Source organism: Salmo trutta, chromosome 12 (assembly GCF_901001165.1).
Source record: "Salmo trutta chromosome 12, fSalTru1.1, whole genome shotgun sequence".
Lineage (NCBI taxonomy): Eukaryota > Metazoa > Chordata > Actinopteri > Salmoniformes > Salmonidae > Salmo > Salmo trutta.
In genome coordinates this window covers 79005544-79023459 of record NC_042968.1, presented here as the reverse complement: position 1 = coordinate 79023459, position 17916 = coordinate 79005544, and the positions used below count along the sequence as shown (strand labels likewise).

At 44.3% G+C, this 17916-nt stretch overlaps 2 protein-coding genes across 2 annotated transcripts; both read right to left on the bottom strand.

Annotated features, from left to right (window-relative positions):
• Positions 1-606: 606 nt before the first annotated feature.
• Positions 607-4671, bottom strand: LOC115204302 (RDS/peripherin-like protein xRDS35). The gene is made up of 4 exons (XM_029769760.1): positions 3923-4671; positions 2375-2805; positions 1947-2193; positions 607-1744 (listed from the first exon to the last, which is right to left on the bottom strand). The coding sequence occupies exons 1-4, from the start codon at positions 4070-4072 to the stop codon at positions 1553-1555; spliced, it is 1020 nt and encodes a 339-aa protein (XP_029625620.1). The 5' UTR covers positions 4073-4671; the 3' UTR covers positions 607-1552.
• Positions 4672-7897: 3226 nt separating this feature from the next.
• Positions 7898-11767, bottom strand: LOC115202769 (uncharacterized). The gene is made up of 5 exons (XM_029766803.1): positions 11509-11767; positions 11154-11315; positions 10861-10927; positions 10604-10711; positions 7898-10004 (listed from the first exon to the last, which is right to left on the bottom strand). The coding sequence occupies exons 1-5, from the start codon at positions 11586-11588 to the stop codon at positions 9159-9161; spliced, it is 1263 nt and encodes a 420-aa protein (XP_029622663.1). The 5' UTR covers positions 11589-11767; the 3' UTR covers positions 7898-9158.
• Between the last annotated feature and the right edge of the window lie 6149 nt (positions 11768-17916).

Sequence of the window (17916 nt, the reverse complement as noted above, 5' to 3'; positions counted from 1 at the left end):
ATTATTGTTATGATATGAATTATCAGCTATCATAATCATTCAGTAATATTATATAGTAGGCCTACACATAATTATTCCCAATTGTTTAATCTTATTCCATATAATGCTCCTTGTATTTCTGGTTTGCATAACAAACCACCAGTTGTTTAATATTATTCCATATAATGTTCCTTGGTTTTATTGCTGTTTTGCATAATAAACCACGTCTGTATGTATCTCTTCTCCGCTGCGTGGCCTGCTGGGGCAGCAGCAACTGCTGGGGCAGCAGTTGGAGTATTATCCCAGGGATTAGCAGAGTTGTGAAAGGTGTCAGGACATAGGTCACAGACATAGCCCTACTCACAGCTTTCACTGCATTAATGACATCAATCATCATCTTCATAATCCTATTCCTCCCACTGACTGACACTTACAGAACGCAGAATAACTGATTCATTTACGAACACACCCTTAGAGAGAGGGTTACAGGTCGAATGAGAGAATATGAGAAAAATGAAGTGTGTGAGCAAAGTGTGGGTGGGTGGGGGGGTCAAATGGTGGAAATGGTAGGGAAAGGAAAGCTGGTCAAAACAAAGACACATAGACAAAATGACAGAACTCCACAAATCAATTAAAAACTTGAACTTTTAATAATTCTCTGTCATAATAGCTCTGTAATAAAGTGCTGTGTATGTCATATTGCTGAAGGTTACATAGCAGAGCATTGAATCTTTCTACAGTCAGCTTCACATTGCTGTTACGCAAAATGTAACGTGTGCTTTTTAAAATATTCCCAAAAATGTAAAATGTTCATATAATTCTATCCCTTAGTAATTGGAGATATCTTTGCATTTTTAAGTGTCAACCATAATATTGTTGTGGTATAAACTGAGAGAACACTGCAACGGTGAGGTGGAAATAACCATGCATAGCAACCCCGAGTTATAAACTACAAAATTACAATAATAATGTGTTTTTTTATTTCTCCTTTGGGGAGTATATGTAATTTATTAAACATTGAAAAGCGTATTTAATCATGGAGAATTGTGGAGGGCTTGGGGTGAGGTTAATGTGAGCCTGTATTATTATTAATTGTGTTATTTTGTGTGTGTAGCGCAGCCATGGATACCTAAGACTGGGGTGCATTGTCCCCGGACAACTGATACAAAAATATATTAGCCCTCAAGTGACTGAAATAGATTACAACATTCATGTCACTCGTTTAGGCAGAAATTCTCAAACTCTTTGCCCTAGCGCTCCACAGCTGATTCAAATAATCAAAGCTTGATGATGAGTTAATTATTTGAATCAGCTGTGTAGTGCTAGGGCAAAAAACAAAACGTGCACCCCTTGGGGTCCCCAGGACCGAGTTTGGGAAACACTGCATTTAGGGGTAAAACATTAAACACAGAAATATATCAGCATTAAAATGGATTGTGATGTCAAAGAAATACCAGATTAATTGATCAGTGTCTAGTTAGATTATTTATCACCCAATAAAATGCCACGTTTGTCCCCTACACCACCCTGTCTGAAATATTTTGATTTCTCCACTTTATCTGGCGGCGGTTGCCTAAGCTTCAGTGTTTTCACTGCCCACCTGGTTCAGCTGAAGGAAAACCAGCACAGGAGTCACATACTCCATGATCGTCTCCTTCACCCCTTTCTCCAGCAGGTAGCCCTCAGTCTCAATCTCAGTGTTCTCCTGCCCTGCCAATGCTTCCATGGTTGTCTGCAGGTACCGCAGACTTACCAGCACAGATGACTGGAGGGGAAGGATAGGAGAGGGAAGAGAAGGGAGAAAGGTTATACAGGAGGATGTTGGATATACTGTATTACTACTCAACAGCGAGCTACAAGTATAATTGTGGCCACTCACAGGAGTCCGGGAGCCTTCTGATTGCCACACAGGACATTAGCTCAATTTTAGTGTATAGGTTGATATATACTGTATATCTGCACAGTACCTGCAGCAGGAAGACAGACAGGACCCCAGCACCAATAGTGTTCATCAGGCCCATGTAGTAGTTGACTAGAGCTTCCCTGCAGCCGCGGATGTAGATGTTGAGCTCCTCGGTCTGGTGCTCATAGCTGTAGTGGGCTGAGTTGTTGGTGAGGCGGTCCTGGATGCAGGGTCTTGGGGAACTGGGGTTGCAGCAGCTGAAAGGGACCCCATCAAACAGGTAACGCCCGTCCACGTTGCTCTTAACACGACTAAAGAAGAAGAGAGGAGGGAAGGGAAGTAAATAGAGAATAAACGGTCTACATCATGCCTTTGTATTACCTCAACCATCTAATTTCCTATAACCTTAATGATTTATTTCAATGATAATCTGACATGGGATTCTTCCTTTACCAAAGACTGTCAGACTGCTCCCAGTCCTCTAATACTCACTCCTTCACTTCCTTAGAGCTAAAGTCTAGGTAGCGGTTGCTGATCCACTGGACCTCGAACCAGTCCTTGAAGTCGGTGTTTCCGCAGCAACGGAACTCCATCTGCAGGCGGTCAATGGTCTGCTTCTGGAAGCAGCGGCCGGGGGTATCTGTGTCCTTGTAGAAGCGAATGCCGTTCTTCAGGCCGATCTTCAGGGAGGACTCCAGGTTCCCCTTCATGGCATAGCTCATGATCACAGCCATCAACATGAGCAGGGTGAAGAGGAGGGAAACACCCCAGTAGGGTTGCATGAAGGTTTTCCAGCGGGGAAAGCGTCCGGCGTCCAGCGCATCCTGGCACATACGGCCTGCGAAGTAGTTGATACCCAGAGAGGCCAGACCCACTATCATCAGGGTGTTGGGGACAGCATGGATCTCTGTGTTGTCCATTACCTGTAGGCAGAAGAACCTCATGCATCAGTGATGCAGCAAACTATACAGTATAAAGTGATATGTTAGGCTGTCAAACCATTGATCCCATATTTAAGGAAAAGTGAACATGTAGAGGTCAATGAATAATCTCATGGTTTACAGTGGGGAACATAACTAAAGGCTATATTGTATATTGGAGGAAATCAATTAGGTTGTTTTTATTTTTACTGAAATTGAACATAAATATTTGCTGCAAAAAGGCTGCATTGAGAGGAATTTTGTTTCTGTTGATGTGTTCAACAAGTGCAATAATTGACAGTATATTATTCCAAATACTGTAATCTCAAGAGATAGATGATGAATAGGATCATAATATAACTGTCAATCACACAGTCACTCCACATTCTGTTGGTCAGCTCATCTTATCCCTATTATGAGCTTATCATCGGTATGTTCAGACCAGAGACAGTTTCCCCTTGTTCATAACGTTCGCATCTAATCACCAATCCAATAGCTCTATAGATACCTCATCCCAATCCCACTCATGAGAGCATTATCAAAGGCTCCTGAATTCTACATGAGATGTTATCTTCAACACTCCAATGCATTTCATTGTCATCTAGAAACACTCAAAAAATGTACTCTTAATTTAAGCTCCAATATACTCAAATAAGGTGTAATGAATTTCCCCCCCTTTCACCCTCGTGCAGTTTATGACCAGAAGTTTACTAGTATCACTCTTTGATTCAGGCATACTGTATAATTTTACTGAATACACCCTGAGAAAGTGAAGCTTCTGGATAAGTCATATGTATTGTATTGGAAGAACCCTAGTGGCTTTGTACACTCTTAGAAAAAAGGGTTCCAAAAGGGTTATTTGGCTGTCCCCATAGGAAAAACCTTTTTGGTACCAGGTAAAACCATTTCTGGTTCCAGGTAGAACTATTTTGGGTTTCATGTGGAACCCTCTGGGGAAAGGCTTCTACATCGAACCCAATAAGCTTCTACCTGGAACCAAAAATGGTTTTCAAAGGGGTTTCCTATGGGGACAGCCGAAAATAACCCTTTTAGTTTCTAGATAGCAAAACATTTTCTAAGAGTGTACAGTGTAAAGCTGTAGAGCATTGCAGTAGCCTACCTCTGCCCTCCTGCGGAGCTCAGTCTTGAGGAAGCAGCCCAGGGTAAAGGTGAACGCTCCAGCCAGTGTGGCCATCCAGGAGAGCAGCCACAGCCCCTGGGCCAGCTTCACCCTCTTCTCAAAAGGGAACTTCATCTTCATCAGCACCATGGTGGTGGTGGGAGCCTACGGAGGCTCCGAGCGTTACTGGCAGAAATAAATTAGGAATGTGGTGATGAAGGGATGATGAGTTGGATCTGAGGGGAAGGAGGAGAGTGCAGTGACTGACTGCTGGAATGATCTGAGAGGCAACCTGGAAAGGGTGGGTAAGGTCAAAGGTGAAGAAGAGTAAGTCTGGAAAAACTTGAAGTGCAACAGGTAGAATTCAGATTTTTAAATGGAGTTGATTGATTCGATGAGTGTTTTTCAAAGCAGAGATGGTAAGAGGATTCTTGTAGGAGAAAGATGGGTTTGTAATCCAAAAGCAAATAAGGAATAATCACACCAAAATGGTTTAGTGAACAAAATCTGTTGGGAGAAATAAAAGCCACAAAATACTGAACGTTGTATCTTAATTGGTATCTTAATTGGTGTCTCCTGGATTTGTTAGTGGCGGTGTGTCAAAGTTCACCTGCTTGATCCCCCCAAAAAAGTTATTAAAGAAAGTCCAGGTGACCCTTCAGTCCTGTTCTAGCACCTGTGTGCCCATGCTTAGGTAGGTGAGACACAATGGATTTGGACAATGTTGGACATCGGGAGAGTCTTAGCCCTAATCTCTCACCTGTCCTATTAAACAGACCTTTCCAATTGGAATCCAGGCCACTGTCTGGTCAGCAAAGCTAGCCTCCCTTGAACCAGGGGTGGGGACATAGATGAGCTCTGACTAACCAAATTGAAGATGACAGGGTGAACGATACTGTATAAGCATGGGCACTGATACATTTGCCACTCTATAACCTGTAACCTCTCTGAAATGTTAGCATGAAGCTAATAATTATTATATATTTTTTTAACTATGTGTATGGCCTTGCTCTCAAGCACTGTGGTCAACATTTATTGGTGATTGATATCAATTTTGATTAGATTGATATAGTCAAATATATATCTCAAGAACCCAAATCAATATTTTTTACTAACACATCTGGTTATCAGGCATATAATGATCTACAAGCATATTGGTAATAAACTCACCAAGGAAATACTATACCAAGTTACTCTTCCTTAATGGAATTGAGAGGGGGAAAGAGAGAGAGAGCGTGAGAGAGACAGGGAGAGAGGGGGAAAGAAAGAGAGAGCGTGAGAGAGACAGGGAGAGAGGGGGAAAGAAAGAAAGAGCGTGAGAGAGACAGGAAGAGAGTGGGAAAGAAAGAGAGAGCGTGAGAGAGACAGGGAGAGAGGGGGAAAGAAAGAGAGAGCGTGAGAGAGACAGGGAGAGAGGGGGAAAGAAAGAGAGAGCGTGAGAGAGACAGGGAGAGAGGGGGAAAGTGAGGATAATCCTGTCTAAAGCTCCTGTAACAGCCTCAGCAGGGTGAATTTAAACTAACATGGAAAACCATTTCCAGCCTAAAAACCTAAGATAGATAGAGGACATGGACTTCTCTGTTTACTGGGTGGTTTTGTGACAGTAACACCCATTTTAAACTGCCATGATGTCGCTTGCTCTTGACAATTCAGAACAAATATACATGTGACACACTCAATGGGTTGCCACTAGTTATCACAGCCACAATAATGGGTAAAACCTGCCTATTTCTACAATTTTGATTTTAAACCTAACCCTAACCTTAAATTAATACCAAAAAGCGAATGTTGGTTTTCATGATTTTTTACGATATAGCCAATTTTCACTTTGTGGCAACTAGTAACGACAACAAAGAAGGTGGACTGACATGACCTTATGAAAGTACATCAGTGTTAATAAAACCTTGGGACAAGCCAACCCCTAAGTTAAGATAGCAGGTGTAAAGAAATGCTTGAGTGGAGTCCCCACATCCGTTTTTCAGGGGAAACGGAAGTTAGGTTGAAAATACCCTGGAAACCAGGAAACATCCGCTTCATTGCCAACCACCACGGAGAGTGTCCCTAAGTTAACAGGCCACTAAAATGGCCTGAGAAATGGGTAGAAAATACATTTACTCATATATTACTCATATCTCAGTAAAGCTGCTGCATGCAGAGAAACCATAAAGCAAAGAGTGGCTCCCCTTGGTGATAACTGACTGACTGACTGACTGACTGACTGACTCTCCTCAATCTATCGCTGTCACCTTCTAACATATTCAACTGAATCAAATATGCTAGATGTTTTATGTAATTATTTGATGTTAATAAATTTGTAATTATAGATGACTGTATTTATTGAGAACATTCAGACACATTTATAGGACACAACACAAGGATAAAAACAGACAGTAGCAGCTCTACAGTGCTAAACCATATCACACAAGGTTCATTTCAATTAAGATCAACCTAGGTGAAATATGGTGATAGCAACCGCCATTTCTAAATAATAAATATGTAACCTATACCGTAAATAGTGGAAATCTATCTATCACTGGTCCTGTAATACACCATGGAGGACAGAGGTATGGATTGGAGGGCGAGGCAGCAGAGAGCATGGCAGCATAGACATCACAACACACTGTGCTTTCCTCACATTTTGATATGTGACACAGTGACTATGATTTTGGTTGAAAAATAGAGATATATATTCCCAACATGTCTCTATATGCTAGGTTGAAGATAAATAAATGTTGCTTATAGTATTTTTTCGACCTTGCCTATATGCTTCTTCCAATCCATTCAAATATCTTTACTATGGTCACCAGCGGGAAATCCCATACAGGACAAAACATTTACATTTACATTTAAGTCATTTAGCAGACGCTCTTATCCAGAGCGACTTACAAATTGGTGCATTCACCTATTCACCTAAAACAGAAATGTCATGTGGCATAATAACATTGTTTATACTGTATCATACATACACTACCATTCAAAAGTTTGGGGTCACTTAGAAATGCCATTTTTGTCCATTAAAATAACATCAAATTGATTAGAAATACAGTGTAGACATTGTTAATGTTGTAAATGACTATTGTAGCTGGAAACGGCTGATTTTTTCATGGAATATCTACATAGGCGTACAGAGGCCCATTATCAGCAACCATCACTCCTGTGTTCCAATGGCACGTTGTGTTAGCTAATCCAAGTTTATCATTTTAAAAGGCTAATTGATCATTAGAAAACCCTTTTGCAATTATGTTAGCACAGCTGAAAATGGTTGTTGCAATTAAAGAAGCAATAAAACTGTCCTTCTTCAGACTAGTTGAGTATCTGGAGCATCAGCATTTGTGGGTTCGATTACAGGCTCAAAATGGCTAGAAACAATTTATCTATTTTTGTTCTGAGAAATTAAGGCTATTCCATGCAAGAAATTGCCAAGAAACTGAAGATCTCGTACAACACTGTGTACTACTCCCTTCACAGAACAGCGCAAACTGGCTAACCAGAATAGGAAGAGTGGGAGGCCCCAGTGCACAACTGAGCAAGAGGACAAGTACATTAAAGTGTCTAGTTTGAGAAACAGGCGCCTCACTAGTCCTCAATTGGCAGTTCCATTAAATAGTACCCGCAAAACACCAGTCTCAACATAAAAAATGAAGAGGCGACTCCGGGATGCTGACCTTCTAGGCAGAGTTCCTCTGTCCAGTGTCTGTGTTCTTTTGCCCATCTTAATCTTTTCTTTTTATTGGCCAGTTTGAGATATGGCTTTTTCTTTGCAACTCTGCCTAGAAGGCCAGCATCCCGGAGTCGCCTCTTCACTGTTGACGTTGAGACTGGTGTTTTGCGGATACTATTTAATGAAGCTGCCAGTTGAGGACTTGTGAGGTGTCTGTTTCTCAAACTAGGCACTCTCAATTTTGTTATTTTAATGGACAAAAAAAATGTGGTTTTTTCAAAAACAAAGACATTTCTAAGTGACCCCAAACTTTTGAACGGTAGTGTATCTCACTGGACTGTTGCATGCCTCTGGTGACCACAATGACAATGGTGATTCAGTTTTACATTACGTCATGTTGCTTTTCCATCATATCAACATGGAGACATAAACATCAATATTATAAGATAAAACATAGTTTGCATGCAAGAAGAATAAATATGTTTCTTTGTTTCCCCATGGATTCTTAACTATTACTTTAGGGAGGAAACCTTTATACATTCTAGCAGTTGGAACCATACACACCAGACCACACGATCATCCCCAAATTGTGTTTTCATTTTATCACCATTAACTAAAACCGGTCTTAAGAAAGCTTGTTTCCAATCCACCATGAATGTCCAACGGATACTATTTGTAGTAAACATTTGATGGTATACATTGTCCAAATTAGACCTTGCATTATATCTGTCTGCAGGTGAATTAATTTATGAGGACAAACAAAGTATATCTATCTACATGTCTTACATCTTACCTAAAGACCTACATTCTGTGAAACACTTGTCGTCTTATCTAAAATGCACGTACCGAGAGAAAGACACACACCAACCAGTATAATGAATTATGCACAAGAGGTTCTGAAAGGATCTATTTTCTATAAATCAGTGGAAAGGGCGAGCTTCGGCCGTGGTCTCCATGGCGATGGAAAAGCTTTGGGCTGTGAAGTTCTCGGTGCTCTGCTATGATGAGACGGGAGGGAGGCCTGGACAGTGTTTCTCGGAGAGATCGCAACCGGGAACAGGAGATATCAAAGAGACGTGCTTTTTGTTTGATGTTACCTCTGGAGGACATCAAAGCCATTCCCTGCATAGCGTAACAACAAAAAAACACACCAGGACATGTTTTTGACTTTGAATAGAGAAAAATATCATAAATATCAAAACGTGGAGCTGGGGATCCTCGATCTCCAACTTGGGCCGCTTGCCTTAATAGCTTCAGGTGCAGAACAAAAATAATGTTTGAAAGTGTCTTTCTTACTTGTTGCTGGCAGTTTTTTTAATGATGAATAATATTTAGGCCTGGAAACTTTCAAATCAGATATAAATAATTGAATTATAATTTAAATGATTATTATTAAATTGGTTATAAAGACCAATTCTGTTGCTTTATGTTTAAAATACAACATACTCGGATGAATTATGAATATCAAATGTAATAAAAATCACTAAGTTTAATTACTTCAACAACCATGCACCAACCCAGTCAACATCTGTGTCTGTGAAGAGATCAGGTGTCACAGCTGTGTTCTTTCCCCATTCAGCACTCTGTCCGGTATCCCTTGTCCTCCCCCTCGCTGCGCTGCAGCTGGCAGATGAAATGGTTGAGCATATTTTGGGCCGACTGCAAGTTTTCCAGACTGCTGCCAGGATCTGCCTCCGTGGTATCCACACCGCCATCATCACCCATGTTCCCGCTCCTTGTCCTCCAGTTACGGATGATCTCATCTTCTGAGTCATCCATGGTACCGTCCTCTGGTTGGTGGAGGTCCATCATGGCCTCTGTGCCCTTCAGCTGGCCATGCTGCTCCTCCTGTCTTTGATTCTTCCCCCTACAGGAGGGGATCTCATCCAGACTGGCTGACAGGATGCGGATGGGAGAGCCTAGTTTGCGGCTCGCAGTGGCCCTGTACACATCCTCTGTTGGGCCATCAGCTGAGCTCTTGAAAATGGTGGTGAGGGTGACACCATCAATGGGGGCTGTTAAGGTCTCAGAGTGAATGGTAACATGGAGATGGGGGACCTGCTGGGAGCGGGCAGGGTGTTGTCTGACAATCTCCTCACTCCCTGACTCACTCTCTGTCTCTCCCTCTCCTGCCCAGCGAAAACGCTCCTGTCTCCACGGTTGAAATGCTGTACCACCATGATGATCTCCCCCTGACCTCAGAACACATTTTGGAGCCTCATCCCCCATTTCTGACCAATCAGATTCCTCCTCTTCTGGCAATGTTCCCAGCGATAGGTCCTCCCCTGTGGCGGTGACCTTTCCATAATGATGACTATCCATGAACTGGACCGGTGGTGGCGCAACAGGGAGATTTAATTGATTGACAGAATCATCTCGGTGGAAATGTTGGTCGAGGGCTTCCTGCAGCAATGATGTTACCTAAGGGGTGAAGGAGTAATCAATCGATTGGTCAATCATGGCCAACAGTTAAAAACACAGAACAGAATACAGGCATGTTGTTGACAAAGAACAATGCACAATTATACATCAAGAAAAAAAGAGAAAAAAAATCAAGACTAAAAGACAACTCATAGCTTCATAACAATGTTTTTTTTTTTTTTAGAAACAATGGGTTATGTAAAACAACATTTATTAACTACATGCAGCTCAAAGCAAAAACAATGGTTTCTATTGGTGGTTTTACTCTCAACTAAAATGGGCATGATGAATAAACAGAAGGTCAAACTAAAGGGAGATTTGGATGGTGAAAGGTAGGAGACATTTTATACTATACAAAGAGAAACAGTTACAATTTGCTACATTGTGTAAGTGCATACCATGCACTATAGCTGATTCTTATTGCAATGCATTCCTAGGTTGGGGCTTGAGGGTCAGGGGATCATAGAGGTCAGGCGAATTTGTTTCAGGGCCTGTACTAGTAGTATTTTTCTGTACTTGGCCACTCTGGTCTGGTTTTGCGCACGTTTTAGGTTGTCTTTTTGTCTCGGCTAGATCTGTTCATCAGGAGGAGTTCTCACGTTAATAGTCTCCATGCTGTGGATGGTGTTCTTGGCTGAGGGCAGCTGATCTGTCAGGGATGTGATCCGCTGGTTCAGATGTTCATGCTCCCCTTCCATACTCTGAGCCTGACAGACCACACACATAAGACAGAACAAACATAAACATGATAAAAATGGTGATACAATTTTCCAGATATGTGAACGAAATCCCTTCTATTGACTTATCAAATGTATACTTGTATGTAAAATGAGCTTTTGATCTTCTGGTGCCTCACCACTGAATGAAGCTTCTGCTCCATGAGATTTTTGGTCTGTTGAGTGTAGGAGTTGTTATCTGTAAGTCTGAAATGGGAGAGAGATACATAAGGACTGTGAGAGGTACAATAATAGCACTATCTAAGCTTGACAATGTCATGCATATTAACTCAAAATTAATGCTGATTTGAATTTTTCTAAACTTTTGACTGAGTTCCTGTAAAAGGCAAATAAAATGGACTGGAACTGCCACTCCTCTCTGAACCCCCTCATAATTCTAGAGGTACCCGTCCCGTCTCATCACACCCCTGACCTTTTGAATTTGTCCAGGAGGTTGCTCAGCTCAACACAAGTGTTCTGTAGTTCTGACTCAAGGAGCTGGTGACTGCTCTTAATCTCTGTGCCCATGCACTCCATTCGCACGGCAGTCTGGCACAAACTGTGGTGCAGATCCTCATTTTGCTCCTGAAGCATCCTGAATGAAGTAGGAGAGAGGAGGGGTTTAGTGCTCAGTTAGATAATAATGTGTATCTTCAAGAAAAATGTATTTATTGTTAAACAACAAACATATGGAGGAGAGGATTTTAAAAAAACGTTATTTTCTCAATTAAAATGATTCCCCCAATAAACAATAAGACAAAGATCAAATTAAACAAAATAAAACTCACATTATTCGATTAACCTTGGATGCTTCCTGTATGGGAAGGACAAAACAAAAAAAGTATTTACAGTCGTCCACAACGTGCATTTCAGAAATAGAAATTGATTCTGCAGCTTCTAGTTAATAGACATTGATAACCAATAGGGGCACGTTGTGTGATAATTTGATGTGCATGAGTTTGCATGTGATCACTTTTTCCATGTGTCATCCATGATTACGTAGTTAGGAAGGAGCCTGCATGTTAAATTCCACAATCGATGGAAAACAAATGAGTGGAACATTCTTACATAATTAAGAATGTAAAACACGTGCAACGGTACAAAATGGTCAATAAATATACAGTATACTGTAGATAATGCTTGACATAACTAGCGATAGTGATAAACCAAACCCCCAGAGCAATGTCATACTTTATGTAGAGAGGTAGTTGAGCCCGTCTGCCGCTCGTCCTGACTTGTGGGGCTGCTGGTATTCCTGGAAGAACCAGACTTGCTGGAATGGGACAATGACTCCAGCTCTGTGGCCAATGCACTGACAGGAAAGTGCTCCTTAGACTGGCTTGATGGGCTGTGGTGACCGACATGGTGCTGATAGTGGTGCTGTGTGTCTACAGGTGAGGGATGTTGGTGAGATTCAGAATTGGAAGGATGGTGGTGATGATGAGATTCTGGGTTGGTAGAAATGTGATGGAGTTCAGAATGGGAGTGTGAATGGTGAGATTCTGAATGAGAGAGGTGTTGGTGGGAGCCACGGGGATCGTGAGATTCTGGATGGGAGCCACGGGGATCGTGAGATTCTGGATGGGAGCCACGAGGATCGTGAGATTCTGGATGGGAGCCACGGGGATCGTGAGATTCTGGATTGGAGTCTCGGTGATGGAGAGATTCTGGATTGGAGTCTCGGTGATGGAGAGATTCTGGATTGGAGTCTCGGTGATGGAGAGATTCTGGATTGGAGTCTCGGTGATGGAGAGATTCTGGATGGGAGCCACGGGGATGGAGAGATTCTGGATGGGAGCCACGGGGATCGTGAGATTCTGGATGGGAGCCACGGGGATCGTGAGATTCTGGATGGGAGCCACGGGGATCGTGAGATTCTGGATGGGAGCCACGGGGATCGTGAGATTCTGGATGGGAGCCACGGGGATCGTGAGATTCTGGATGGGAGCCACGGGGATCGTGAGATTCTGGATGGGAGCCACGGGGATCGTGAGATTCTGGATGGGAGCCACGGGGATCGTGAAATTCTGGATGGGAGCCACGGGGATCGTTCAATTCTGGATTAGAGTCTCGGTGATGGAGAGATTCTGGATGGGAGCCACGGTGATGGAGAGATTCTGGATGGGAGCCTCGGTGATGGAGAGATTCTGGATGGGAGCCTCGGTGATGGAGAGATTCTGGATGGGAGCCGCGGTGATGGAGAGATTCTGGATGGGAGCCGTTGTGATGGAGAGATTCTGGATGGGAGCCGCGGTGATGGAGAGATTCTGGATGGGAGCCGCGGTGATGGAGAGATTCTGGATGGGAGCCGCGGTGATGGAGAGATTCTGGATGGGAGCCGCGGTGATGGAGAGATTCTGGATGGGAGCCGTTGTGATGGAGAGATTCTGGATGGGAGCCATGGGAATGGAGAGATTCTGGATGGGAGCTGCGGTGATGGAGAGATTCTGGATGGGAGCCGCGGTGATGGAGAGATTCTGGATGGGAGCCGCGGTGATGGAGAGATTCTGGATGGGAGCCGCGTTGATGGAGAGATTCTGGATGGGAGCCGTGGTGATGGAGAGATTCTAGATGGGAGACGTGGTGATGGAGAGATTCTGGATGGGAGCCGTGGTGATGGTGTGAATCTGGGTGGAGAGGATTGTGGTGGTGTCCATGGTGATGGGGATGAGTTGTGCTGTGGTGGTGTCTATGGTGATGGGGATGAGTTGGGCTGTGGTGGTCTCCATGGTGATGGGTTGAGCTGTGGTGGTGTCCATGGTGATGAGTTGGGCTGTGATGGTCTCCATGGTGATGAGTTGGGCTATGGTGGTCTCCATGGTGATGGGGATGAGTTGGGCTGTGATGGTCTCTACGGTGATGGGGATGAGTTGGGTTTTGGTGGTCTCCATGGTGTTGGGGATGAGTTGGGTTTTGGTGGTCTCCATGGTGTTGGGGATGAGTTTGGCTGTGGTGGTCTCCATGGGAATGGTGATGGGTTGGGCTGTGGTGGTCTCCATGGTGATGGTGATGGGTTGGGCTGTGGTGGTTTCCATGGTGATTGGGATGGCTGGGGCTGTGGAGGTCCCCATGGTGATGAGAATGGCTGGGGCTGTGGTGGTCTCCATGGTGATGGGGATGAGTGGGGCTGTGGTGGTCTCCATGGTGATGGGGATGAGTGTGGCTGTGGAGGTCCCCATGGTGATGGGAAAGCGTTTGGCTGTGAAGGTCTCCATGGTGATGGGGGTGAGTTGGGTTTTGGTGGTCTCCATGGTGATGGGGATAACTGGGGCTGTGATGGACTCCATGGGGATGAATTTGGCTGTAGTGGTTTCCATGGTGATGAGTGGGGTTATGGTGGTCTCCATGGTGATGGGGATGAGTTGGGCTGTGGTGGTCTCCATGGTGATTGGGATTAGTTGGGCTGTGGTGGACTCCATGGTGATGGGGATGAGTTGGGCTGTGGTGGTCTCCATGATGATGAGTGGGGTTATGGTGGTCTCCATGGTGATGGGGATGACTGGGGCTGTGGAGGTCTCCATGGTGATGGGGATGACTGGGGCTGTGGAGGTCTCCATGACGATGGGAATGAGTTGTGTTGTGGTGGTCTCCATGATGATGGGGATGAGTTGGGCTGTGGTGGTCTCCATGGGGATGAGTTTGGCTGTGATGATCTCCATGGGGATGGCGATGGGTTAAGCTGTGGTGGTCTCCATGGTGATGGAGATGACTGGATCTGTGGAGGTCCCCATGGTGATGGGGATGACTGGGGCTGTGGAGGTCCCCATGGTCACTGGAGTGGCTTGGGCTGTGGTGGTCTCCATGGGGATGCTTTTGGCTGTGTACATGGTGATGGGGATGAGTGGGGCTGTGGTGGTCTCCATGGTGATGGGGATGACTGGGGCTGTGGTGGTCTCCATGGTGATGAGTGGGGGTGTGGTGGTCTCCATGGTGATGGGGATGAGTTGGGTTGTGGTGGTCTCCATGGTGATGGGGATGACTGGGGCTGTGGTGGTCTCCATGGTGATGGGGATGAGTTGGGTTGTGGTGGTCTCCATGGTGATGGGGATGACTGGGGCTGTGGTGGTCTCCATGGTGATGAGTTGGGTTGTGGTGGTCTCCATGGTGATGAGTTGGGCTGTGATGGTCTCCATGATGATGGGAATGAGTTGGGTTGTGGTGGTCTTCATGGTCATTAGTTTGGCTGTGGTGGTCTCCATGGGGATGGGGATGAGTTGGGCTGTGGTGGTCTCCATGGCGATGGGGATGGCTTGGGCTGTGGTGGTCTCTATGTTGATGAAGTGGGCTGTGGTGGTCTCCATGGTGATGCTTTGGGCTTTGGTGGTCTCCATGGTGATGAGATGGACTTTGAAGACCTCTGTGATGGTGGTGAGATTGAGAATGGGAGAGATGCTGGTTATGATGGTGTGGTGTTGAAGAACGGGAGTGATGTCTTGATGAGAGGCTATTTTCTGGGCTACTGCTGTAATCGGTGTGGCTGCTAGGGCTGTGGTGCATGTCTCTTGCAGGCTGATGGTGGCAATGGTGTTGGTGATGCTGGTTTGCGCCGAGATGGGAGCGAGAGTGCTTGATGGAATGAGAGTGCTTCCTGGAATGGGAATGCCTACTGATATGGGAGTGAACACTAACTGTCGTAGATCTTGCACTGCCAGGCCGACTACGCTTCTGTCTTTGCCTCTGCTCCACTGTGCGTTCCACCTTGGGGAACCTCAGGGAGGCTTGTTCTGGGCTGCTAGGCCTGTGAGCAGCTGTGACTCCAAGAGAGGTGAGTCTGTATGGGCTGAGCACCTGCCTGGTGATCTCGTTCAGAAAGGCAGAGAACTTCAGCTTGTCCTTCACTAAGTTCTTATTGGCTACCTCCTTGCTTTTCCCCAACTCCTCCTGATCTACAATGGTATCTGCATCTCCATCCCTGTCCTCACAATGGGACAGCGCCTCCATTGACTTTACCTTGCGGACTTTGCCAGCCATTCCTACCAATTTAGCACTCTCCTGCTTCTTCAGGGTAATCTTGGCAGGGGTCAGATGAGAGGACACAGCTTTCTTTTTCTTTTTTCCTTTCAAGCTCCTTTCCTGGCTGGGGGACTTGTGGAGATAGCCTTCGTCATCTATTAAAGGAGATGTCTCATCTTCCTCATCATCATAGGCCTTCCTCCCCTCAGAGATTTCAGTGCAGGACTGTGAGTACTTGGGGTTCTGCAGTGGATGTTTGTAATCCTTCACAGACTCATTTATAGTTGTCTGAGAGGACCAGGTGGATGAAGAGCCAGAGGATGATGAGGAGGAAGAGGATGATGTTAAGGAAGAGAAGGAAGATGAGAAAGATGATGATGAGGAACCAGAGGAGGAGCTGGAGGAAGTTGCTACAACCTGAGGGTGGGAGGTCACATCTGTAGCATGGTGATGCGCTTGGTGTTGGTGATGGTCGGGGGGAGAGTGGTGTGATTTCTCAATGTGGTGGTGAGGGTGATTGTTGTGGCCATGGTGATGGTGGCAGACAATGTTGCCCTCTGATGTTGAATGGTTGCTACTGCAAGAGGAGAACAGGATGACAGCAGTGTTCAGAGATCATATTCTTAGGGCTCAGTTACACCAGTGGAGGCTGCTGAGGGGAGGACAGCTCATAATAATGCATGGAACATTGAAACCATGCGTTTGATGTATTTGACACCATTTCACTTATTCCGCTCCAGTCATTACCACAAGCCCATCCTCCCCAATTAAGGTGCCACCAACCTCCTGTGAGTTACATGTTTTACAATAACGCAGTGCTGGTTAAATTAACTAGGACAAGATCATTTTGTCACATCTGAATATTTCTCAAAATATGTACAATTTCCAAAATGTTGAATATAAAAACAAGAAATTCCATCCAAGATTTCAGAAATTGGTGAACTAATAAACTAATTTAAATCAAACATACCCATGATAATTGTGATCCTCTGACCAATCTTGCTCGTGCTGGTGATGAGGACGGTGATGATATTCATGGTTGTGGTGATGGCGGAGATGGCGGAGATGGTGTTTGTGGTGATCAGTTTTTTGGTCAGCCATCTTGCAATGCTTGTGGTCCCTCTCGTGATGGTCATGGAGGTGGGGCCTGCTGTGCCTGTGGCTCCTGGTCCCCTGCTTATGCTGCACAGGAGTGAAGTACTTCTCCATCACCTGCTGCTTCCCCAAACCCAAGTCCTGCTTTCGTGTGGTAGTCCCTGGGTGCAGGGACAATCTTTTCCCTGCTGTGCGGTCCGCAACGATTCCTCTCCCCGTGTTATTTCCTTGATACTTTCTGATGATTCAAATATATTTTCTGGACCATAGCTCAACTACTTGGAAAAATAACATAGAATTATAGCAAAGTTAGAACATTAGTACATGCTGAATACATTTTCTGTGAGCTAATTTAACTGGGCACTGTTATAAGGGCATAATAGTTATGCTAACTTAAAACAGGCCATTAACCACATCATCAACTACAACTATTTTCTTCCTAAATGCAGCGGTTACAAAACTACTAACACCTGTTAAGTTATTCTTGAAATACTTTAAGTCAACACAAACATAATATATCAGCAAATACCAACAATCTCAAATCACAGTCAGACTTACCTAAAATATAGTGTGAAATGTTTTAGATGTGCCAGTAGTTCAAGAATCCTTATCTGTCTAAGTCAAGTAACATAAGTCAGCTAAACTCAATTAACTTGATCTTAATCATTAATTCTGATATCCTAAACCACATAAGCAGTGAGCGCTAGCACATACTCTGTCAGAGGACACATAAGAATGACACAGGTTGAGATGCTCATTGATGTTTTGTACCAGGATTCTGCTTGCACCCTCCATCTGATGTAACAATTTTCCAATTGCGGTGGAGCATGCATGAAACCACAGAAACATCAATAAATCCTTTGCACCCATCCACTAGCCTCAAGCGATTTTTCAAATCTCATGTGAAAACTACTTCATAGACAAAACACGTGCTCTTTTTCTATTTGTGTCATGCCCGATAAAATTAAACATTGGTCAGATAATCTATTCAAGTGACGTGGTATGGGCAATGTTAATTAAAAAAAATATATACTTATTTGTGCAAGAAGCTTAGTTTACTCAATAACAATATTCAAGAATTCATTATTGTTATGTTCATGTCAAGGCACTACATGAAGTTTAGACTGAAACCAATATGTTGTCTGTGA